We start from the raw sequence: 25,601 nt of genomic DNA, 5'->3' as shown, positions 1-25,601 counted from the left end.
ATTGGACCTTTGAATGCCTGCAGACCAAATCTAATGCCTCACAGCTGATCATTGCTGCTCTGCAGCCCAGCCCTGCGTCTGCGAGGTTTAATCTTGCTAAAACAAAGCCCCAAAGTCTCCTGGTTCTCACTGAGCAGTCAGGGTCAGCCCAGCAGGGCCTTGCAGCGTGAGGGCTGCCTGTGTGTGTACATAGATCGTCTTCCATCATCCTCATGCAACTTTGGTGGCTGTGTATTGAAGTTACCCGCAGTGTAAATGAGTTCAATGCTAATAACAGGAGTAGAATTGGTATCTTTTTTAACCCCCCTACTGGTAAATGTGAACTTTGGGCAGAGTCGTGGGGTTGAGTTTTCTATTCTTCTTTTTCGCCATTTAATTCTGTAATAGGAATTTGTTACTTCATTCCTGTGCATAACTTATTTCATGTACTGTATAAAGGAACCCCCAACTGTTACAGATGTATTTAGTTTGTTCTACTCCAAAGTAGTCAATAAAATGACTCTTCATCACCTCCATTTGCCCTCCCCTCTCTGCCCCAGGCTGGTGGGGGCTGTGGCCATGCAGGGCTGGAGGGCAGGCAGCCCCTGCCCCTCTGTGCCCCACATGGGATGTGCCCTGTTCTGCTGATGGCATTTGAATAACTATAGATTGTGAATGGAGTTAAACCATTTGAATTAACAGCTCTGGGATAAGCCAGCAGGTAAAAGAGGCGGGGGAGAGGCCAGGTGGGGCTCTGAGCAGTGCAGGACAGGTAAGGAGCTGTGACATCCTCCTTTACCCTGCAGTGCCATAGCACAGCACCCAGCCCATGTGCCCACACTGTCTCTCACTTCACACTGCTCACACCAGCTCGGTTTCTGCTGGCTCTGCTGCATTGAATGCAGCATGAGGACACAGCCAGCGCTGTGCTGTGACAGCCAACGTGCTGTCCTGGCTCTTAGCACACAGTGCCATGCCCGACTCGCAGCATGCAGTCACACATAGACACACACAGTCTGTGCCAGCACTCCAACAGTGCCAGGTCTGTTTTATGTTCACTCAGCAGCAGCACAGAGCCATCATGAGCTGCACTCGGGTGGTGGCACCGTGGCAATGGGACCACAGTGGCATGCGGGGACCCAGTGCCACACTCACCCGCTCCGACAGGAGGAAATAAATTAATCACACTAAAAGAGCAAAAGGGTAAAACAAGGCGGGGGCCTCCAGGCAGGCAATCCTGGGGCTGCAGGAGGTGAGCAGGGAGCACAGGTGACAAAGATGAGCACAGGTAATGGCAGGGCAGGGGCTCTGCCTCCTTCTGCGTGTCATGGCATCCAGAGAAGCTGCTCAGGTCAGTTGTTGTTCATGATCCACCACGATGCTGGGGAGGGAAAAAGGATTCAGGGGATGGGGGACTGCTCAGCAATCCAGGCTGCACAGCATGATGTAGGGAGCTGCTAACTGCAGCACAGCCTCACTGAGCACCCACTCACCTGGGAAGAGCATGGTGGTCAGCAGCTCTGGGGACTCCAGCAAGCTGATGGTGGCCCTCTGGAACGTCTTGCTGTGGCTGGACTGCAGGTGGCTGTAGAGCAGTGAGGAAGGTCAGGAACCCATCCTGCTCCAGCTCAGGGTGGGGTCTGCTCGTGTCCCTGGGCTGCAGGGACAGGGCTGCACTGAGCAGTGCTGCTCCCACCCCACTCCAACACCTTGAGCTGAGGGCTCAGCCCCCCCCTTGGTGCCATCAGTCCTGGGACATGAGGGAGCAGGACAGGTTGGCGACAGCCCTGTCACCCAAGAGAATCCCTTTCCATCCCCACCCAGTGTGCCCAGGAGTGCCTGGCCCCACACCATAAACAAGGAAAATCCCTGACCTTCTCCACGAAGCTGCATCCTGCCAAAACTCATAAAGGATGAAACAGGCCTCGTCCGTCAGCTTGCAGGCAGACACACTGCGGGGACAGGAGCAACATGAGCTGGGATCACTTGGGAACAAGGCGCACAGCTCTGCACACACGTCCCCACCTGGCTGTCAGAGCAGCAGCAGCACTAGGGAGCAGTCACAACCCAGGGCTGCCAAGCCCACAGTGCTGCCCCTGTGTCACACTACCAGTTCTTATGAGAGAAAAGCCCATCAAGCCTAAAAAAAATATACATCATTCTCACTGGCACACACGTCAAAACAAGTTTCTTCCTTTTGTTTGCACTGAAGCCCAGTTTAGTGCTGTTGAAACTGAAGAGCTGAAAAAAAAAATGGCACTTTAAATGGGAACAGCACAAACGTTTTCCTCTGGAAGCAGCCCAATGCCTCCCCTGGGAACAGGGAGACTCTCCAGCAGCAGCCACAGTCTGCAGGGACACATTGACTGAGCTGTGCCTCCACCCAGCACAGGGCTCCATCCTCAGCTCTAAGCTCTGGTGCAGTGCTGGGGCACAGCCTTGGTCTTACACCACAGGGCAGCTTTAGAAGGTCAGGATGATTCCCACCAGCACTGCACACACTTTATATGTGAAGTAATGCTGTGACATGAGCACCATCCTGACTTCTTTCCCTTCCTCTCAATGCTGTGCTCTCTTACAGGTGTATAACAGGTTGGCATAACCCCCTCTCACCACGCTGACTGACACAGGGCTGAGGGTTGCCCTGCTCCTTCCCCCACCACACTTACTGCAGGCAGCTGCTCTGTGCCGTGGTGACCTCCATGTAGGACCTGAGTGCCTGGTGAAACTCCTCGATGCTGCCCTTGGCCACCGAGATCTGCCTCTTGGCCACCAGGATGCTCTGCAGGGGGACAGGCAGTCAGCAGCAGTGCAAACAGAGCCAAGCCATGCCCTTGCTTGCCCTCCCTCCCTCTCTGCAGCAAGGATGGGGCAATGACAGCAAGCACAGGGCAGCAGAGGAGCCAGACTGGCACCACAACGGCTGCATTTCCCTGTGTGCTTGCTCCAGATGAAAGGGACACCCCGACCGTGGGGCTTGGAACAAAGCTGAGAGGTTTGGGTGCTCACAAGCAGAGCACTGCCCTCCTCGGGCTGATCACAGGCACACACACACCCAGAAGCTGCACATGACTTGGGCTGCATGTGCCTTGGGTAACAAACAGCTCCAGACCAAAGCCAGTGACTGTCTCAGTGCACAGAGGTGCACACATCAGCGTTACCTCAAGAGACAAGCAACGGGACCAGCACTTACTTCATCTCTTCCTTTGCACGTTGCTTCCTCCTTCAGAGGCTCCAGGCGTGGGCTCTGCATTTCACAAAACCATTGTTAGCTGAGAATTTTGTAATAAAGCAAAATGAGCAGCCACCCACAGCACAGCCCAGTGTGAGATGAGCACCACCCCGGGGGTGTTCAGGTACCTGGGGATGTGGGGATGTGACACACACACACACACACACTTATGGGGCTCTGTGGGTCCAGACTGACACACAAGTCAGGGTCTGATGAATTGGTGCAGCTCTGTAATTATGCCAGGGCTGAATACACCACAGCTACTGGCACAGGGAGAGGTCCCAGCACTGCTCTGGCACTGAGGTGTGGGGCAGCCCCCAACCCCCCTCACCTTACACTCCAGTTTCTCAATGAGCTGCTGGAGCCTGGAGATCTGTGCCATCCACTGGCTGTCGGCTTCCACACAAATACCTGCAGAGGTGAAGGCAGCGAGATGTCACCACAAAAGCTTGTTGAAGACTCAGAAAAACCACAGAAGCTTCTAAACCTCTGATATAAACCAAGAAACTGATTTTTGTCCTGAAATCCTCCCCACTGCTCAAGAGATACAAAATCTCACAGTGGTCTGGGTTGTAATTTCAGGATGCAGCAGTCCAGATCCTGCTGCAGACTGCACTCACACCCAGTCCAGGCAGTAGCAGAGTGGGACAGACACCCTGATCCACAAACACAGCCCTGTGATGGCTGGGCTGCAGTACCTGTGGTCAGCATCCCAGAGTACGGGTCTGTTGGAGACACACAGATGTTCTTCTGTCCTCTGCGCCCACATCGTCGCCCTGACCTCAAGCCAACCAAAGCCTCTGATTTCTGTATGTCCTTTCTGAAAGAAAATGCAAAGCTGGAGTCAGTCCTTCCCAGGGCCAACTGCACACTGCAGTCACAAAGGGCAGCTCCAACAGATCCCTCCCAGAAGCAGCCTGAATCCCAGCACCCAATGGTGATGCCAGGGCACAGTGAGCACCCAGTACCTCTCCCGTCCCGCCTGCTCCTCCATGGTGTCCACAGCACATTCGAGTGAGCCCTGCAGGGACTGCAGCTGGTGCATGGTCTCCCGCAGCAGGAAGCGGGTCAGGAACTGCTCCATCTTGGAGGAGGTCTCGTAGCTCTGCAGGGAAAGGGAGGAACCATCAGATGCCCACAGCTCTGCATGAGGAAGCACAGACATACCTGGAAGGGGACGGCCTTTAAATAAGCTTGAGCTGCTCTACCAAATCTCCCCTGAGCTCCACCTGAACTGCTTTCCCTTGGTGCTCCAAGCTGTTCCTGGGCCCATCCAACATCACTGCAATACGCCCACACTGTGAATTCAGGGGAGCTCAGATCTCCTGGGCCAGCTGCTCCTCTGGAAATAGGTTTTGCACACCCACAGCACCACAACAAAGCCAGCCTTCACAGATTCCCTGCCAGCACAGCAGGGCCCCACAGCTCTGCACGGGGGCCAGGCCACATCCATGGGAGGAATGAGCCGAGAAGGACTACACAGGGCTTGTACTGCAGCAGTGTTACCACAAGAGGTGATCTCTGACCATGACAATGGAGCAGCCCAGCACTGAGTATAAAGTACAGGAGGGGAAAACCAGAAAGCTGAGCTCACTCTTCCTAACTTTGGTATAAAGGTAATTTGGTGCTTCATGGAGCTGAACTCCCTCCTCTCCAGAACAGATTCCAGCGATGTGGTTGCATTATTGAGGTCAAATACTTCCAATTCCTGCTCTGTTTCTCTCCAACACAGAATAACTGAGGATTCCAAGTTCCAAAAGCTCTACATAAAAGCACTTGGATGTAACCCTTCCAATGCTGCAGTCAGAAATGGTGCAAGGCACAGATCCCAGCACAGATCCCATCCCAGGGCCACGTCAGGCCTCTCCCCAGGGGCAGAGGGAGGCACAGAGCCAGCAGTCCCACATAGCAGAAACAAAGTCGTTAATGTAATTACCCAAACAGACACACTCATCCTGATGCTGGAAACAGCTCTGCTTGCAGCTGTCACCTCACAGCGCTGCAGTTCTATGCAGTGCCAGCTCCTGGCCTTGAAAGTGGAGAGGATGCTCATCTGCAGAGCAGGCACAGACAGCCACAGCTGCTCTCTGTCCAAGCAGACAGCTCTCACCACAGCAGCTGCACCGTGCATGGATTTTTATCCACCTCTCAAAATGAATCTCTCTTTTCTGTCAGAGTGAGAGGGTGGCAGAGAAGCAGCTGATGGTGGTGTGGCCTCAGGAAGCAGAGCCCCAGCTCTGTCCCCATGTGCTGCCTGCAGTGAGCAGCTCACATACCCTCAGCTATGCCCACTCAGAGGGGGCTGCACAAAACAGAATCCCTGGCCTCACTGTAAGGTCTGTGTTAAGGGAAGCGATTCCCCCTGCCTAGAGCAGCAATGGGAGCTGGGTGCAAAGTGCTGAGACAGGCTTGGGTTTCCCTTCCCAGCTCGCCCCCAGCTACACAAAGCTCATAGCAGAGCTCAGGCTCCTGCCAAATGTTTCTGGAGGCTCCAATCTGCTCTACACACAGCAGCTGCAATGAGCCCACCTGGCTCTAATGTCCACCTCTCACTGTGCACCACCAACCACTCCAAGTGGAGGAAGCAGGGTCCCATACTACTGCAAGCAATTCAGATGTGCCCTTTGCAAGACAGGTTAGCTCCCTCCTATGTCTTGCTCAAACACTGCAAGCCCCTGGGAGCACACAGAGAGAAGGGTGCAAATAACCATCCCTCAGGAGCCCTGTGGAGCTCTCAGGAATCCAGCAGAAAGCAGAGTAGTCTCCAAACCTCAGGGCACACTGCAGGCACAGTGAGGAACCACCAGGCAGCACTGCATCACTAAAGCCCCTTAGGAGTTCCATGATGAAAAACGTTCCCCCTCACCCACATCAAGTGATGGGCATCTCATGTCTGGGGTCAAAGGAAGCACTTCAGCAGGCATCAAATGCTAAGTCACCCCTCTGCATCACCTTGGAAGATTTCATAGCAGGGAACTGATTGAAAATACACCTCTTTGATTCAGACGCATGGCTCACTTTAGGGAATAAAGAGAAAGGGAGAGCCCTGTTGTTGGGTATTGCAATAAGCACTTCAAACCGCACTGTCAATAGAACCTCAATAAAATACATCTCACTGAGCACACAGCAGCTTTGGCTCACAGCAAAGGCTCCTGGAAAGCAGGAAATAACTCAGTGAGCACAAGAGCTGTGGTTGCAGAGAGGTATTCAGCTCCACTGACCCAAACACAAATCCCAAAGCTGCCAAGAACTGCTGCAATTGTGCTCTGAGGGGTTTTATTTGTTTCTTATGGTGGTGGTTAAACTTGGGACATGGAGTGCAATATGTGAACATGCAGTTCCTGCCAATGGAGACATCAGAGCATCTGCTTTGGATGGGTATTTGTAGCTTGGTTTGCAGCGCTTACAGGTTAGAGAAGGAGAAGATTCTAACACACAGGATCCCTGATAGAGATATCAGACTGTTTGCATCTTACTCCGACACTATTACACTGCAAATGCAAAGCTCAGCCATAGAATAAGGTGTATTTAATGCATTATAGCACAGCTTCCAGTTGTTCTACTTTAAAAATACATAATTATTATATTAAGAAACAAACAAACAAACCAAAAATCCAGTTCTTTTCTTGAACAGGTGTCTTTCCTTACCATGTTCCTACCAAAGAGGAAGGATGGGAATGCATGAACCCCGACATTTCTTTTCCTGCCAACTGAAGATGAAGCAAATCGAGCTCGTGCAGGTTTGCTGCCCACACAAACTCTATTTCCTACAGTCACTGCTGTCACAGCGACAGCGAGGACCAACCTGGCTTCCATTTCCCACGCTCCTGCAGCATTTTGCAGCAGCCCACAAGGTGACTGCTGGCACTGAGGGCAAAGCCAGGAGACACAATGCATGTCTGTGCCAGGCGCCCTGCATGCAGAGGTGGGAGAATGCACTAAGAACACATTCAGTGGCACTGCTTCAAACCACAGCTTCCAGCACTGCTGCACCACATTCCCTCTGAGCTTTGATTTCTGTTTTTTCCTCCCTTCCTTCCCTGCAGCTCACTGCCCAGCAATGTCCGAGCAAGCCCAGCAAGTCTCCCATGAGGCATGTTTTTGTTGTGTTAACAAAGGAAGCATCCCATGTTGTTTTCCATCTTGAAAAGTGGGCTCTTATTTACCTGAGGCCTCCTGCAGCTGGAGGATATAGGGATAGCAATCCTCAGGCAGAAGGAAGGAGCTACAGGAGACAGATCACACTCACAACCGAGGGACACTGTGATTTCACTAGTGAAACCCAGGCCAAATCAGAGATGCTCTTCTTCCTTTAGCTGGCCCAGGCGTAACAACCAGAAAGATCAATGCGATGGAAAGGTGATACAAGAGGTGTAATGACAGAGGGACTAATACAATAGAAAGGTGTTATAAGGGAAGGAAAAAGGACTGCTCACCTATCTAAGAGGATCTCAGCTCACAGGAATAACTCCAGAAAGAGATCCTTCCCCAGTGCTGTCAGCCCCTCAATGAGGTCTAAGAGAGGTGCAGCCAGGCTCCAGCTCTTCCATTCTCACAGCTGAATTGCCTTCACCTGTGCTCCCAGAGCTGACCGGGTCCTTTCCCAGGTGCTCAATCAATGGTTCAGGCCAGAACTCAACAGTTATCATACATCCAGGTATCACTGCCTTCCATGAGCATCACATGAAGCTCTCTTACACAAAGCCTGGAGAAAACCAGGCAGGCATTGAAAATCCTCCACTAAGGTGAAACCACAGCCCTGCAGGGTTTCATAATGAGGACTACTTCAACAGGATGGGACCTCTCAGCCTGCTCAGCACCCAACGCTGCTGTATCTCCAGCAGAACATACAGGAGGAAGTTTCACTCAGCTCAGGGATGTTCCTCTGACAAACTGAAAATCTCAGTTCTCAGCCACCGGGGCACTAGGGATGATTGAGACAACAGAAACCAAGAGGCAGACATCATATGGGAAACATCCATCTTCTGCCCACTGCCCTGGCTCAGACAGGTGTGAGTTCTGGCTAAAATCTTCCCACTCAACCCTAACAAACCCATTACTCCGGGAATAGCTCATCTGGAAATACAAACATAGGAAGGCATTCAGGTCACAGCAGGTTAAGAAAGCAGTGTTTATCACCTCTACTAGCCTCTAGCAGTGGTACATTTCCCACAGCTCCAACATGAACCCTGGTTCACCCAGGGCAAGGTACAGAGCAGCACATGCACACAGGCACAGCCACACACCTTGACCAGGTGCTGCACAACCAGCACGCCCTGCCCTCCTCCCAGCTCTGATCAGAGCCATCACAGGTGCAAAAACAAACCCACACAAACCTGTTTCAACAGCAGAAACCTGCTTCCCTTTTCCAGGGAAAAGCTGTGACACCAGAAACCCCCACTAAGCTCCATTCCAACCTGCACGAGACTATTATCTATTATCTATTTCTTAGAGGCTGCATCCAAGGTCTTAGAATTTAAACAACAAAGCCAGCACAGGTTGCTTTCTATTTCTTCAAGCTCAGTGAAAAAGGGCAAGAGATAAGGAAAATGAGAAGTTAATTTAAGAAAATGAGTCGTTCAAGGTGTGTGCTGAACAGGGCTGCAGAGCAACGTGTAATTATAATGGAGCTCGCTGGGATATTTACACCAGAAACTATTAAATGAATGAATACCTCTTGCCGATGCTGTGAAGCAGACAGTAATTGTGCTGTACTTGGAAGAAATATGTGAATATACAATGAATTCCTTATTAAAATAAATAAGAAGTCAAACAAAGCACAGCTCTCTCCAGATGAATCATTCTCTCCCTCTGGATTTGCATTTAATAAGATTGTATGGGGAGGCACTACTGAGGCTGGATCTGGCCAGAGGAAAGCACAGAGGTCAAGATCATGAGTGAGTTTATAGAGACACAAACACCCCAGAGAGCTGCTCAGGGGAACTAGCAGCAGGACTCCTTGCTTCTCTTGCTTCTCTGACCAGTAGGGAACTGACTCTTTTTCCCTACTCAGCTTCCTGGCAATGGCCCCAGGTACAAAGCTAAACCATTTCTTACTCCTCAGATGCAGACAAGATGCTGATACCCAGAGGGGTCCCTTCCAGCATTTGCTACTACTCTCTTGCAGCTGTGTGCTGCAGACCCCTGCCCTCCAACATGCAGGCAGGAAGGCAGACAAAGCAGGACACTGCTTGGCCTCATTAACAGCCTCAGATCTGCTTCCCCTTAGTATAAGCTGCAGGAAGAGGGAAGGCATTCACAGCAGGGGTAAACTCAGCTGGGAGTCGATGGATTTCACCATTCTTTTCCTTCTGAACATTCAGTAATGCAGCCCTTTCCCTACAGCAACTCCTGTCCCCTCTCCATGAGCAGAAACTCATATCCACTGAAACTCAAGCTTGAGCTGCCTGGCACAGGGTCCACCCTCAAATAACCCATCCACATCAAACCTCTTTGCAACAGGTGACCTGCAAAACCTGGAAGTATTGTACCTGCAGCCTCTGAAACCCAAGTTTAATGCTGAACAAGGAGATGAGAACAGCGCTTCTGTTACCCACCCTCCTGCCTCATCCTTACCAGCTTGGTTTTGTCCATTGCTGCCAGGACAGCGGAGTTGAGTGTTTCCAGTGCAGAAAGCACATTCCTGTACTCTCCAAGATACGCTGAGAAATAATCTGAAGTGGGACAGAAGACACAGTGAGTTCTCAAAACATTTCCTTCCTTGCCTCCCCTAAGCCATCTGCTTCCAGCGCTGCATGGGGCATCCCCATACCCACCCAGCAGTCACACCTCCTGTCTGGCACCACATGGACAGCCCATTTCTGCCCCAGGGACAACTGTCCCATCCCTGGAGGAAAGCTCAGATACCCTCTATCACCCTCCCTTGGCCAGCTGGGACCCATACACAGGGACTCATCAGTGCCACCCAGCCTGCCCAGCCCAGACGCACAAACCCCCTGCAGATCTCAAGAGATGAAGCCCCTCTGGAACAGAAGATCAGCCTACTTACCACACAGCTTCTCTGTGTCCACGTTGCTGCAAGAAAAACAGTTTTGTTAGATGGCGAGGCTGGTTTGGGAGAAACAGTTGCGGTGAGTGGAGTCTTGAAGGCTTGTCTGGAGCCCCCAGAGAATTTTCTGTTCCTCCAATGCATTTTAAAGGCTATATTAGAAAGACAAAAAGCCACACAAGCTCAGGAGCTGTGCTCAGCACCTGCACCAGCAGGAAGGTATGAAGAGCATCACCTCTTCTCAGGTCCTTCCCATGTGACACCAGTCCCCCTCCTGTCCTCTCTGCCCCACACATGCCCCTGGAATAGCTCCTGTAAGGCTGACAGACACAAGTTACCTGCAGACAGCAAACAGATGATAAAGGAAAAGAAAAACAAAAGAGAGACCGAAAAGCTTGTTAGTTCCCTGTACCTTCCTGACACCAGATGCCAGACAAGGCAGGAGTCCTGTGGGACAGCCATCACATGCCCAGGTAGGCAGGGACATGGTCCTACTACTGCAAACAGGATTGTGGCAAAACAGCCCCAAGCCTTAAACCCAGAGCTGTCACCCTACAAATGCAGCTCTGCACACCCAGCCCCTGCCCTCTGGTCACGGCACTCTCAAGCACAAAAACAAAGGGCCAACTTCCCTCCTCCTGCTTATAGAGGCACTGCTGGGGTAGAGAGGAAGGAGGACACATCCAAAAATACCCAGCAGTTTTGGGGACAGAATGTTGGACACTGCCTAGAACTGGCAGATACACTCAGGCAGCCAAAGCTGCAGAGCAGCCCTGCTTGTGATGCCTCACATCACCTGCACAGCTCCCAGGGAAAAAGGCCCCAGGATGTCATCTATTCAAACCAGCCTCCTTGAGCAATTCTGCTGTCTCAAAATTCCCCGAGTGTCTGCAACCTTTTCACACCTGATTGGAAAAGTGGAAGACGGTATTAAAAAAAAAAAAAAAAAGATTTTTAAATGCTTAAGTGCTGTCACATGTGGAGGAACTGATGATACCTGGAGCTTGCTGGGCTCCCAGCACAGAAGTGTCTGCAGCACTGCTGCTGGTTTCTGCATCTCTCTTTCTGCCAAGATTCTATGATCTAGTGCTTCCAATTATGAAAATACACAAACCCCAGTGGGAATGGCAGTATCCAAACCCCTCATTTTTGAGCTGACAGATGTCAATTTGATGTTTCCCCAATCCACATGGGAAACATGGCACCTTGTCAGCTCTCCTGCTGTAAGCAGATCAATCCACCCAGACCAGCAATGCCTGCAAAGCTCAGCAGACTGCAGCACGTCACTGTTTCACAGCCAAGAACACAAGGACAGCCCCATGCAGAGAGCAGGCTGCAGGCTCTGGTGTGGGGCAGCTGGTTGGCAGAGTCCCATGACCCTGACTGCCCATGACCTGAGAACCTGCACAGCCCCAGAAGACAGAGACAGGCAGGGGAACAGTGGGATGGGTGGCAGGTGAGTGTGCCAGGAAGGGTGGATTCAGGAGGATGCTCCTGCACTTGGGGTTTGCTGGAGAACCCAATTTCAGGGCGCAGGAACACTGGGAGGGCAAGTACTGGGGTCATGAAATGGAAATTGCATAACCAAACCAAACTCAAACCTCTCTGGGAGTAAGAAGCCCCTGACAGTGGGACCGCAGCTCCTGCACTTAGTTACCTGCATCAGCTATTACTTAGGCAGTGGAGGCAGTACTGGGATGTGATTTGGTTCATCCACATTGCACCACTGCAGGAGCTGATTAAGGCAGAGCTCCGGACCACAGTCCAGGCACTGCGGATAGTTTTTAAAGTTGATAAAAATAGTATTTCCCCTGAGATACAACATAGATAATCAACAGAACCAACGGCCCTTCACCTGCCAACTCCTCTATGTCAAGCTTTACTGATCCCACCTCTGAGAAGCTCCGTGCATCCCTCCACAGCTCTGCCACGCTGACTGGGGTTTGAAACACAAATTTAAACTGAAAAAATATCGCGCTCCTTCCTATTTTTTCTACAAGTTTCTGAAAGCTGCCTGGAACCTGCAGAGCTGCAGGAAGCTCCTTGCTGCTGCACTGACACAGAGCTTGGGCACTGCAGCATCCACGGCACAGCTTGTGTAACCTGTGCCCCAGAGGAATAACTGCAGCCACTGGTTCCCATCCAAGAGATGGGTAACACAAAAGAGATGTGGACCTGAGTTAGAAAAACCAAGTGGACAAACTCTGTATGGCCATCGCTCCCCAGGTTCTGTACCTGCACTGTCCCTGCCTTGTAGAAGTGTAAAATCACACTTGGTTCTTCCCATGTCAGCACTGAAACACCAGCTGCCAGGACACAGCACTGCATGGTGAGAAGAGACAGAGTGCAATAAGAGAAGGGTTAAAAAAGAGAGAGAGTGCATCTTCCCTTTGCTCCTCCCTCTGACACCCCCTCTTATCACTGCAGGACAGGCATTCTCTGTCTTAAGAAGCACTTATTCTGAGGCTCTCCATATTTTCACATAGCTGTATTTTGACTACGTCCAAACCTCTGATTAACGGTAATTAAGCTTGAACTGATGATGAAGGATCTTATCATCATCATGTTTTCAGGGTTTTGTCAGGATGAGCCTGGAACCGATGCAAGAAAACATCAATCAGCTTCAGCAAAGCAGATGGGAATTTTGTTGTTTTTTTCTTTCTCTTTTTTTTTCACCATTTAACGTTCACATTGGGAACCTCTGCTGTGATCACAGATCTGGCTCCAAACCCTTACGCTGCGCTCTTTGGAGCTGCAGTCACTCTCCAGAGTTGAAAGACTGGCTGATGCTGTGACACTGAGCATCAGAGCAAAGACAGGAGGCAATGTGACACAATCGGTTCTCTCTCAGCACCAGAGGCATGAAGGAATTTCCCCAGAGATCTTAAGAAATATAAGGTCAGCAGACCTTCAGAGATCCCAAACCCTTCACTCATGGCTCAAGATCAGAACTCCCAACAGACTGCATCCAAGCTCCCGTCAGCCTGATTTGACAGCTACCTCCCACACAAAGGAGAATGTGCCAGATCTCTTTTTTCCCCTGTTAGATTTTCCCAACTGAAGCAGAACAGAAAGGAACCTGAGGTCTTCCTGACACTTTCTGGGGCACACTGCATCAGTCCACACACAAGCAGTGAGTTCACAGCACACACACACACATCCAGGATGGGATCCCTCCATCCAACTCAGCAAACACACACTGGGTTACCCCTCAACCATTATTCCACTGTAAGGAAAACTGTTAATCACAGCCTGAACTTCTGATTAACCACCTGAGGCAAGTGACGGATCAGCTGCAATAGCACATGTGAAGGTAATTCAGCTGTGCTCCCAGAAGGGGTGGAGCTTGGCTCCACCTCTCCTAGATCCCATTTAAGGGCTGACCACCACTAAGGCAGCATCTCTTTCTGGAGACTGTTCCTGTGTGGAGTTTCTATAGTGAGTATGCATGTTAGTGAGCATCTCAACCGTGAGCCTCAGTGTTGGTGAGTCTTTCCTATATAACCTCTGGCTATCCATCTACTTTACCTTTGTATAATTACAACTGTATGTTTGGTGAGCCAGGCAGGATTCATGACCATAATGTCCTTCTTATGGAATATGTACAAATGGGTCAAGGGGGAGAACATTATCCCCTCTGAAAAAATAATCCCAGGATTTATGGGTTCCCTCTAATATTAAATCATTGCTATAATTGAATGATGGGGTCCATTGTGTTGTGGGAAATTTTTCCCCATTCTACTTGGTGGAATATTTTGAAGGTTTAAATAATGGCTTCTTGATTACAAAGGAAAGATGATTAGCTGCTTCTACAGCGGCATGGCCACTATTAACTGCTTTAAATCAGGCAGAAATTAGATCAAATGCATTAGAAAGTGAAAATCAATTATTAAAAGATTGTATTGGAAAACTAGAACAAGAGCTCAGTATATTAATGGGGAAAAGGCCTTCATTACATTCAGATACATACAGATCCCTCAGATCTGTAATGTTTTGATAGGTGATAACCAGGTATCTGAAACAATAGATCTGGTTAAACAAGAAGATGAAATCATTAAGGCAGACTTAGAAGAACCTCTTAGGATGGATCTGTTACAACTCTGTCCTATTATAACACAAAAAAAGTTTAAGATAGACTAGTGGGGTGCCCTCGATCAATGGCTGCCTGCTGAAACACACTTTCATGTCATGGCCTGACCATACATGGCTGCAGTGTTAATGGATTTGGTATAGTTCAACAAAGACCCAAGGAAAGTGTACCAACCTGGCTGCTATGCCTGTAGGACTCACTACTACAGTCAGTGCACCTGAAGTATCTAAACTGGCCACTGTGACAGTTCATCCTGCCCTTAGGCAGAGATTATATGGGGGGGACCCAATTTCCAGAAGACAACAACTCTAAAATTGGGGGTTGCAAGTCTCCCACCTCAGGAATATAAGGTGTCTATTGCCCCAGTCCAGGAATATATGCAGAAGGTACAAGGTCCGGGCTTATTTGTGAGATTCCTGGGGGTAGTTTGGTCTGGGAAAACCAAAGTACTACCCAGTGCTGTAATAGAGAAGGTCCAGGCATCTCCAGCCCCTATGACACCAAAGCAGCTGTAAGAACCTGGTCTCAGATTTGGCACAGAGCAGAGGAAAGATAATAGTATGATCAAAAAACAGTTATTGGCTGCCTATTTGGAACTGCAAGCAGTAGAACCAATAACTCAAATGGTAGAGGTCTTAGTTAAAACCATTCTGCTGATCCAGAGGTGGGTAAGAGATCTGACCCACCTTCCTAAGGCAGAGGTGGCCCAAGCACAAACATTGGCATGATGGGTCACCTATCTCAGTCAGAGAAGTAGTCTGTCTTCATCACCATTAATAGAAGAGTTACAGAAAATCCTATGCCCGGTGATGTATCATAGTGATGCACCAAGAGAAATGTTGGTCGCTCTACCAGAGAAGAGTCCTGTTCAGGAAGGAAAATATCCTGTTACTGAAGAGGTGTGGTACACAAATGGATCCAGCAAAGGCAACCCAAGCAAGTGGAGAGCAATAGCATATCATCCCTCTACTGAGATGATCTGGTTTGATGAAGGGGATGGACAGAGCAAAAACTATGACATGCTGGACAAAAGATAATGTGGGCAGCTGCTAAAGCATGGGGGCTGCCCATACAACTATCTGACATCACCCAGGCATGTCAAGATTGCGATGCTTGCTCGAAGATGAGACTGAGATTGTTGCCCAAAACAACAGCCCACGTTGCTAAAGGATACAGTCCTCTCCAGTGATGGCAGGTTGATTACACTGGGCCTCTCCCTCGGTCTGAGGGGGCGAGATGTGCCCTGATATGTGTTGATACTGTGAGTGGGCTACTGCAGGCCTATCCAGTACCAAAGGCAAATCAGGCATACACAATTAAGGCACTCAGTAAACTGATGTCTGCCTATAGGGCACCTCAAGCGATCAAGAGTGACCAAGGGACTCCTTTTACTGGCACAACAATACAGCGCTGGGCAGAAGAGAACAACATTAAATGGCAATTCTACCTGCCATATAATCCAGCTGGGGTGTAGGCCTCGGTGAATGTTATAATGGTATTCTCAAGGCTGCCCTGAAGACAGGCTCCCAGTTCCTGCAGGGGTAGACAAAGAGACTATATGAAATCCTGTGGGACCTGAATGAAAGACCTTGAGATGGCAGACCCAGTGCCCTGAAAATGCTACAAACAATATGGGCCTCCCCACTTAGGATCCAAATTATGGGCACTGATAATCAGGTAAGACCCCAGATTGGTAATGAAAATAACCTTCTGCTCCCTGCCCCTGAGAATTTAGAACCAGGATTCCATATGATAAAGTGGTCCTAGAAGGTGCAGGTAGGACTCAAGTGGTGTAGCCTACTTGCACCTTGGGGGAGATTGTTGGAGGTGGGAGGCTCAGTAGTCCCCTTGGTGATAGGTACATGGCCTACTGACATTGTGGTCAACACTCCAATCTTTATTGCCAAAGGGATGTCCATCATGTCCCTATGGCAGATCAAGATGCCTTCTTTGGTACCAGATATAGTTATGCAGCCACAGATATCTGGCCAAAGGCGACTGGGGCATGCTCTGGTACAAGCTGAAGTATTGACTCAGGATAGAAATACAGCCTGTATCCTACCCTGGAGGGCAGACCTTCCCCTCCTGGTACCTTTGAAACATCTGTATTACTCCCCCTGAGTCTCTGAGCTTCCAGAATCACCAGAAGGAATGGGATACTTGATAATGACTCACATGGGACTGACGGAACACAAGTAGACATGCACCTCATGATTGCTTGCCTCCAGCAACATCAATCAAGCACTGGCCCATGGAAGACCGTGAACTTCCATCAACCATTGCTTGAATTATGTCAACGTATATTGCAACGGGAAATTGTATAAGCATCACATTGGATCTCTGTAATAAGGAAAAGCTCACCTAATCATTGGTTCATGCAGTGAAGGGGTGGAGTGTATGGGAAACTTAATCACAGCCTGAACATCTGAGGCAAGTGATGGATCAGCTGCAGAAGCACAGGTGAAGGTAATTCAGCTTTGCTCCCAGAAGGGGTGGAACTTGATTCCAACTCTCCTAGATCCCATTTAAGGGCTGACCACCACTAAGGCAGCATCTCTTTCTGGAGATTGCTCCTGTGTGGAGTTTCTACAGTGAGCCTTAACATTGGTGAGCATCTTGACTGTGAGCCTCAACATTGGTGAGTCTTTCCTATATAACCTCTGGCTATCCATCTACTTTACCTTTGTATAATTACAATTGCACATCCACCCACTCAGAACTGAGCTGAACCTTACAGAGGCAGCTATATCAAACACCAGCAGCATCCTGCCTGAGCACCAGGTGACACCGGAGGTGGAGCACAAGCAGACAGGAAGGATGGAGAGGAGGGGAGGAAAGGAGAGTGTGATGCTGTGGGCTCTCTGGAAGGAGAACAAATAATGCATGAGACCTCTAAAATATTAATCTTCCCAGATGTCAGCTTTGTGAGCCAGGGGAGCAGATGCAGGCTGGCAATGATGAAAGAGAGTCAGTATGTGTCTGGGCAGCACTCCATTACCCAGACACAGATAATGTCTGGGTATAAAAAAATCTCCATTGCTGTGTTTCCGTGGGTCAGGCTGTCACTGACAATGAAACAATCTTTTCAACACAGACCTGATGAACACAGCACCCTCGTGACCAAATCCACCCAATGGATTAAGAGTGAAACTTTCCCACTGTCAGAAAAGCTACAGAACATGACAGGAGAAAGCCAGGTGTGCCTGCAGAGCTGACTGTGCTTATGCTGAACTCATGTGCAAGAAGCACATCAGCAGTAGGTTGACCTCTGTAGGCCCCCACTCACCTTTGATTTCAGACACAAGCAGATGGTGCTGAGCATATCTCCAAACATGCTCTGCTCAGTATAAAAGCTTATATTTCCACCATTAAGCTCAAAGCAATCACAGTATCTGCAGGAAGAAAGCTTTGCTGACAGCCTCACAATACCTCTCATGATAACCTGTGGAATATCACACAAAGTTGGCAGATATCAAGACTCAAAAAAGCTGGAGAAAGAAGCATTATGCTACACAGCTCAACTGTGGAACTGGCTTTCAGCCTGCGCGGCTGAAGCTGAAAGTAAGTCTAAGTGGCTTCAAAACAAAGTTAACCTTGTGGAGGACTATAGGAGCTGGTGATGTTGTCAAGAAGGTCCTAAACTAGTGATTGCTAGAAGGGTAAAGGTGCTTCCTATATAGTCTCATTAAGCTACTTCTGTCAACACCAGTGGCAGAAAGATACTGACAGAGACAGAGCCCTGGTCTGGTCTAGTCTGGCTCTTCTCCAGCAGGCAGCAGGGCTAAAAGCACAGCCCTTATGAGGCACCAGAAGTTCCATGAAGTGGGAATCTCTCTGAACGCTCCAAGAACAACTGGCAGAAAGCCTGACTCCACATGCAGAGCCATGGGAAGCTTTCCTTGGTCCAGTACACTAAATATTAACTGGTTTCTCCATCACCTGCACTGTGCAGCAGCTAAGTAGGTCTGTGTAGAGCCCAGTGCGTATTTATCAGTTCCATTTTATGCAAACAGAGAGCAAACCCTGTTACAGCTCTGAACTGAAGTCTCTGGCAAGGTCAATGAAGTGATAAACTATCTAATGCATCCTGCCCTGGACAGGGTTTCTGTGTCACTTGTGTGACAGCAAACACCACGGTTCACTGCCAGGCCAAATCCAGCCTGGTGCAACACCAAGTGAAAGCTGACACTGACTCATGGAAGGCTGTACACAAAGCCAACAACAGTGGAGCTGGCCCCAGGGAGAGGCCTCATCCCAGAGGAGGTGGCAGTCCCTGGTAATTTCTCCCTAGGGACGAGGCTGCCTGAAAAGCCCTCAGCACAGCAGGCACAGATCTCCAGGCCAGGATCAGAGCACTCTGACAAATACATTGTTTGGGATAGGTTGCCTCCTATCAGGCAGTTAGATGAGCACCAGGCTCCTGCTCCTGGAGATGCCACCTGCTCCTTCACCAGCTAATGATCAGGTTGGAGAGATTAAGCACAGCTCCCTAACTGCCACAGTCTCAAACCCATCCCTCTCCCACCTGCTCACTGTCCCAGAACTAACCCTGTGCACGTACGCATGGCTCACATCCCAAGCAGGGACAGAAACAGACTGTTCCTGAAACATCCTCAGGGCTGGGCCTTCCCATCTTCCCATGGAGAACTGAGGGCATCCTTGAAGGACGAGGGGCCTCCTGTGCTTCCTTGAAGGCAGCAAATGTAAAAATTTGGAAACTAACATTGTCTGCAAGGCCCCTTCTGGTCTTCATGGCAGAAAGAGATCAAACACACAATGGTCATGCCCTGCTAATAGATGTCACCAGCTCAGTGCTGCAAACACCATGTTGTCATAGCTACCACGCTGTCTTTACAGGTGACAATTTCCAGAGAGCACCACAGCAGCCAGGGCCACATATGACCCTCAGAGCAGGCATGCTGCCCTGGGGCATGGGGCCAGCAGAACCAGAGGGGCAACAGGCAGTTTGGAGGGGTCCAGCACAGCACCCTGCCTCTTCCATAGGCAAAAGGGCTGAGGCTTGGTGGAGCTGCTGCCCAGGGACAACTGGAAACCCATCTTGAAAGCAATGATAAACCAGGAGATCATTGCTGGTCAGATAAAGCCCTCCGTTTTGCTGCAATCTGTTTTACAGTGGTGCTGCATTGGTGATGACTCCAACAGCACCCCAAACTGAGGCTCAGTGGAAGGAGCACAGAAAGGCAACCGCTCCTTGCTACATCCCTGGGTTCCCAAAGAGACTAAGGAGGCATCTGCAGGTCACCTCCTGCTGTCCTCACCCAGGGAGACAACCTGACTGTACACACAGCAGCAAGCAGTCACTGGAGGAAGATGCCCTCCAGCCCTCACACAAATGGTACAACACCTCCTCAGCAGCTGCCCAGACTGATATGTATCACAGAAAGAGGCACAGGGGGCTGCAGAGGCACCAGCCCACTTCTTTGCTCCATCACTACATAAAGAGCATCACTTAACCCACCGACCCAATGCAATCACTCCACTCACCCAACTCAGTGTGGATGGCTCAGGGACTTGCAAGCAGGGGCTGCTCATTATTTGCAGTCAGCGGCACAACAAACCCAGCAAAGCCCAGCTGATTTCCCAAGGTAGCCCCAACCTACAGGAACCCAGAGTTAAGTGCTGACCTAAATTCACAGTTACTCTGACACTCATAAGGCCCATTTCTGGTGGAAAGTTCTTACATAAGTGAAAACCAACTCCCTGTGTCAGCAGTCACAGAGATGACTGTTCATCGTCCTCACATCACCACATGCTCCTCCTGCAGATACACAACCTGCTCCGCAGAGCTGTGTATTTCTGGAAGACATTTTTCAAACCAACATAATGTGATTTTAAATGGATGCTTGCTCGTATGGCACTAAAGTAAATCTGATAGTGCTTGTTCTCAGAAAATCTGGTTTCTCTCATCACCAGGACTCATCGTCGGTGTTTAATGGATTTTAACATCTGCGTGTCACAAGAGTTAGGTTTATCTCACCCTGACTATTTATTGCACCCGCCTCCAAATGTCCTCCATCTACAGCCAAGCAGTTTCATATCCTCCTTCATCTCCTCTCCTCTGCACCACCGTGGTACTTACTCTGAATGACGCCTGTCAATGCCACTGAACAACTCCCACAGCTCCTCCGAGCTGAGGATTCCATCAGCAAAATAGTTCTTGAACTCGTCAAATGACAGTTTCCCATCATCTGCATTTAAACAAAAGGGAAGAATAATTATATAGCTGCAGGAAGGAGCATACAAGCCCCAGCAATCCTCTCAGCAGCCTCTTTACAGAAGCGTGGGATAGATGGGCGTGTTGTGCATGATAATTAGAGTGGAGATCTCATTGAAAGCACATCCCACCAGCCAGAGCAACCCCATCAGATACCTAGAAGGGTTGGAAAGCAGGACAAGCGCTCCTAGGTGGGAATTTCAGCTACCCTGATCCTTCCAAAAGACCTTTTGTAATGTTTTCAGAAATGTATTGAAATGACACTTAAATAAGTTTCCAGGCTGGCTTTCCATTCAGTTCTCCCCAGTGCAGAGCCTATTATAAGTGTCACAATGAGGATGGTATCAGCTTTTTATGGAAATAAAATCTTTTCTTTGACTCATGAGCTCTCTCTTTCCCATCTGTAGAGAACTGGGGCTCCTGAGCTGCATTTTGATCTGCAACAAAGGTGGCTTCTGGAACCTGCAATCTCAAAAGAGAAGAGCCAAGGTGGGAGGAAGGCTTGGAGAAACCACTTGTGGTATTGAACTTCTTGGTTTAAGGGTGCCAAATATAACTCCAGCCTAACACCGAGACATGGGGTTGAACAGTAGAGTCACCCAAACAGAGGGCAGAGTCAGTGCTGCAAGGGATAGCGAAAAAGTCTGATGGATCCTGGCCAGCCCTGCTCTGTCTCCCATTGCACTGCCAATGAGCAGTAGTGATGCAGGTGGTGACATATCAGCTGAGTGAGAGCCCAGCACCCACAGCCTCTGTGCTGGGTGACACACAGGCCATGCTGACTGTGGGAAAACTGCTTTCCCAACCCCTGGCCACTGCCTTTGCCTCCAGGCAAAGCAGAAAATCTCTCTTCCAGGTAGTGAGCTGCCTATACTTGTGTCCTTCAGTCTTCCAGCAAACCTCTCAGTGATGAAGGGCTACAGCTTTACCCAGGGCTGAGAGGGGGAGGAGGCAGCAGAACAAAGCACTCACCGTTCTTGTCCGCTCGCCGGAAAATCTGAAAGGGAAAACAAGACAAGGTTGAGAGCGGTGGCAGGGAAAGCAGCGAGCACAGCAGCTGCCAGCCCTCCCCAGCCACCACAGTGGAACCTCCGGCCCTGCAGGAGCTGTGGGGCAGCCCACGCTACCGGGGCTTGGAAGGACAACGTGCACAGACTGCTTGGTGGGAAATCTCCCTTTGCAAATGCTTAAAACCATTTCTCTCCACTGCACAAAGCTCTCAGCACAACCGCTGATGCCCGAGCAAGCACTAGAACAGAGCATCTTTTAGAGAACGCAGAGGGAGACAAGGTAGAAAAGGCATTACTGCTGCTTTGCTACAGCCTTGTGATGGAAAGTGTTGAATTTTTCAAAGCCCTTAAATGAAAGAACATTAAGCAAAAAAACACTCCATAATGTGAGCGCTTTGCACGTCATCACCAACATTTCAACCATCTGCAGCTCTCACCCTGCACGTTGTAACAGCCCTTCACAATTCTTCTGTATAGGACACCCGGACACGTGAACCCCCGCAATGTAACTAATAATTAATTCATTCAGCTGTAACTAATTGCATCCCAGAGCACAGTTTGAGCACTGCTCTGGTTAAACATCTTGACTCGAACCACAGGGACCAGGAGAAAGCCAGGTTTTCTCATTGCTTCCCCTCTCCCTTTGCACCAACAACTGCCTGAAGGTCTCGGGCTGATTCTGGAGAGGAACAGCACAGTTTCACAATTGCTGAAGGCTGAGAACATCCTGCCAGACAGAACGGTACCGGCTTTTGGCCAGCACATCCTGGCAGAGCTGACAACAGCAAGCTGTGGCTGACAGAACTTTCCTCTTTTTAACCACCTCTATTAGGTCTGAAGAAAGATCAGGGATGAAAAAGGGCAGGGCAAAGGGAAAGCAGCCTTTGTTATGCTCTTTTTCAAGCACCTGTATAATAGAAGCCACTGATAAACCAGCCCTGGAGCAGCTCTGCTCCTCACTGCTGAAAGATACATCTCTGAAAGCTGCCCTTGCAACCCCAGCTGTCTCTGCTGTGTTCTGCTACACAGCCCATAGACAGCCCTGCATGCATAGCCACAGAGATGTTCCTGAAATGTGCTTAGACAAAAAGACAGATGAAAGAGCTTCCTGAAGAAATCTCACTCTTGAAGCCAGTCCCTACAGGGAGCTGCATGGTCCATCCCCATGGCCCAGACCAGCAGCAAGGACACCTCACAGGAGGATGCACTTCTGAGCAAAACCAGCTCTGCTTGCAGCACTGCCCTGAGCTGCCCAGCATTAGGTAACGCTGCCTACAAGATGCCATTCCTGGTTGTTTTCCTCACATGAATATAGGGCAGTGCACTCTGAGTGCCCATTAGGACTCTCAGGATGGACTTCAAAGCTTTCTTGCTACCAACTAAGTACAGAAAGTTGCAGTTTGCAAACTCTGGGGATTTCTCTGGGTTTTAAAGCAAAACTTTCTTCAAGAAAAAGGGTCTATTTGTGCATCTGCTTTCACTTGGGCTTTCAGGGCTACACCTTCTTCCATCACTGAGGCCAGCTTGCTCATCCCACCTGCACCCCAAAACATTGCCAGAGTCACCCAAGCATTACTGAAATCAGAATCAAGGGAGGCCAAACATTTCCCTCTCTGAGGCTGGCCTGGCTCACTGTGGTCTGCCTGCAGGCTAGGAGGGAGGGCAGAGCTCTGGGGGGATGCCACAGGGCTGGGAAAGCTGCAGGTCCTTAACCTGGGGTGTTTGTCCTGAATTCATTGCAAATCATAGCAAGGAGATGCTTTTCACTCACATACAGAAGCCTCCACTCCATCATCACGTTAGAAAAGCCCTGCCTGTATATGCAGCACAACTGTCTGAAGATCATCTTAGCGAGGAAATGGAGCTGCAAGAGCCCTGCAAAGGAAAGGCAACATCCTCTGAGGTCGTGTGATGCTGGGGATAGCGAGGTTCCTCATCCCACCTGTCCTCAGCCTGGGAATGGAAACAGGTCTGGGTTGGCAACTGGAGAGCCCTACCTCCATCCTCACATGCATTCAGGTTGCTGGGCAGTTCCAGAAACACAGAGACACAGCCTCAAGCCTGAGAGAGACATGTCCCTTCACCCAGGCTTCAGCCCAAGGAGCCACAGCCCTGATCAGTGCCTGCAGCGACAGAACAATGAAGAAAGACTTGAGCCTACTTTTACTTTGGGATTAAGCCCCATGAGCCCTGGAAAAGGACATTACAGAGCTCCTCCTGTTCACAGGGCTAGAAGCAACCTCTGCTCCCAGCCACTCAGCAGGGGACTCTCTGCTTTCTGGTGCCCAGCATCTCTGCAGCCTTGGGGAATAAAGCAGGCTCACATCCTTCCAGCACTTACAGGTACCCACAGCAGAGGAGATGGCAATACCGGGGGCAATGCTCAGGCTTTGTGCTGTGCTCACATATTCCCATCCCTGCAGGTCTCACTGCAGTGAGACTGGGAGCCTGCCTGGCTGTGGGAGGAGGGAAGCACGCAGCTGGGCTCCATGAACCCAGCCGGGAGCTGGCACAGGAGGCATCCAAACCGTTCTGGCGAGCTTCAGAGTTGAGAAAGGAGCACAGCAAGCCGGAGGGAAGCCGAGAGAGCCGGGGAAGCGGCTGTTGTGCCACGAGAGCTGCCGGTAGCGCTGTTAACACTCCACATTTTAATCGTCTTAATGACACTCCGAGGGATAGAGCTGGGACAAAGCGACTGCCCAGAGGAGCTGAGCTGTCACCGCCACAGCCCGCGTTCCCTCAGCCCAGTCATTAGCGCGGTTAGTGATGCCGGATGGAGCCCACTGAGCTCACCCAGGGCCGCAGCTCACCCGGCACCGGCCCCACAGGCCAAGGCCCCCGGCTCCCCCCTCACCCCCCACCCCTCACACCCCCCGCCGCCCCCAGCTCCAGGCCCCGCGCATCACTCACGTCGTGGAAGATGGGCAGCGGTTCTCGGCGGGGCTCGGGGCCGGGTTTGGCCGGCAGCAGGCACACGGCCAGCAGCTCGGCACACGCCATCATGGCCGGCTGCCTGCCCGGTGCGGGGCCCTCCCGGTACCACAGCACGGACCCCCTCCCTCCTTCCTTCCCTCCCGCCCGCACCGAGCTGCCCCGCAGCCGCCCGGCAACTTTGCCTCAGCGCAAGGCCCGCCCACGCTGAGCTCCGGTTGGTCGCGCTTGTTGATTGACAGCTCTGAATCTTGCCTGTGATTGGCGGAGAGGTACGAGGCGGGGCGGTGCTGTGTGGAGCGCGGGGGCAGCGGGCTCCTCAGTGTGAGCGGCCGGGGGTGGCCGCCGTGTCGCCGTGTGGGGGCGGTCGGGCCCGGCCGGTTCGTTATGGCCGCAGTGCGGTTCTAATTGACCCACGAGGCATCGAACGGCTCCGTGTGTCCCTCGGTATGTCCACAGTGTCGCAGTGAGGGCTCAGGGCAGCCTCAGTCATCCCAGTGTGGCGTCAATTGGCTCAGTATAACCACAGTGTGGGCCCAGCAAGGCCCCGGTGTAGGCCCCAGTAAGGCCCACAGTGCGGCCCCATTTACCACACAGCAGCTGTGGGGCCGCAGCCATGGACTGGGCACAGCTGGGACATCACCAGAGGATGAAGGAGCTGAGAAAGGCTGCAGGGCTCAGCAGGGACCCCCAGGAGGCTTCTTTTGGTGTGGGGTCCCTTGTGGGCCCTGCCCTGGTTACGGGTCCCCTCATGCACTGCTGGGCATGAGCTGCCTCCCACCCTGCGGGGCTGCAGATCAACATTCGCCGCATCCCTTGTGCTCGTCAGAAAGAAGAACTCCTACACGAGCTCTCAGCTCCTTCCCCAGCAATCCAGAATAGAATCGGGGAAGCCCTTCAGCTGCACTGTGACTCATCCCCGGGACACGGCAGTTATTTTTGCAGCACGGAGCGGTCGATGCACATGGGGACACGATCTGTGCCTGCTCTGCAAGAAGCAGGTACCCCAGGGCTCAGCTCCAGCTCTGGGTAAGAGCTATACTGCTGCTGTGGGTCAGCTGTTGCAGGACAAAGCAGTGCTGCCACCACACGCTGCAGCCAGCAAGAAGGCAGGC

At 50.8% G+C, this 25,601-nt stretch overlaps 1 protein-coding gene across 2 annotated transcripts; it reads right to left on the bottom strand.

Moving 5' to 3' along the window:
- Positions 1-993: 993 nt before the first annotated feature.
- NECAB3 (N-terminal EF-hand calcium binding protein 3) lies at positions 994-24,675 on the bottom strand. Of its 2 annotated transcripts, none has more exons than XM_015881381.2 (13): positions 24,466-24,675; positions 21,518-21,542; positions 20,411-20,519; positions 10,221-10,246; positions 9,788-9,885; positions 4,180-4,316; positions 3,910-4,031; positions 3,543-3,622; positions 3,173-3,226; positions 2,649-2,761; positions 1,854-1,931; positions 1,473-1,564; positions 994-1,360 (listed from the first exon to the last, which is right to left on the bottom strand). In XM_015881381.2, exons 1-13 carry the CDS (start codon positions 24,556-24,558, stop codon positions 1,332-1,334), a joined length of 1,056 nt encoding a protein of 351 aa, XP_015736867.1. In that variant the 5' UTR covers positions 24,559-24,675; the 3' UTR covers positions 994-1,331. The 2 variants fall into 2 exon arrangements, with proteins under 2 accessions (XP_015736867.1, XP_015736868.1); XM_015881382.2 differs by lacking the exon at positions 24,466-24,675 and adding an exon at positions 23,327-23,420.
- Between the last annotated feature and the right edge of the window lie 926 nt (positions 24,676-25,601).

Source organism: Coturnix japonica, chromosome 20, assembly GCF_001577835.2.
Source record: "Coturnix japonica isolate 7356 chromosome 20, Coturnix japonica 2.1, whole genome shotgun sequence".
Taxonomy (NCBI): domain Eukaryota; kingdom Metazoa; phylum Chordata; class Aves; order Galliformes; family Phasianidae; genus Coturnix; species Coturnix japonica.
The sequence above is the reverse complement of the archived record's forward strand: the minus strand, read 5'-3'. Positions and strand labels throughout refer to the sequence as shown.

Bases quoted from the DNA above. Each gene is read 5' to 3' on its own strand.
- NECAB3 (XM_015881381.2), bottom strand. From the start codon at position 24,558: ATGATGGCGTGTGCCGAGCTGCTGGCCGTGTGCCTGCTGCCGGCCAAA. The intron at 21,543-24,465 runs GTGAGTGATGCG...TTTCCCTTTCAG, and splicing joins CGCTGCCCATCTTCCACGAC to ATTTTCCGGCGAGCGGACAA. The intron at 9,886-10,220 runs GTAAGTAGGCTG...GTCCCACTTCAG, and splicing joins GGACACAGAGAAGCTGTGTG to ATTATTTCTCAGCGTATCTT.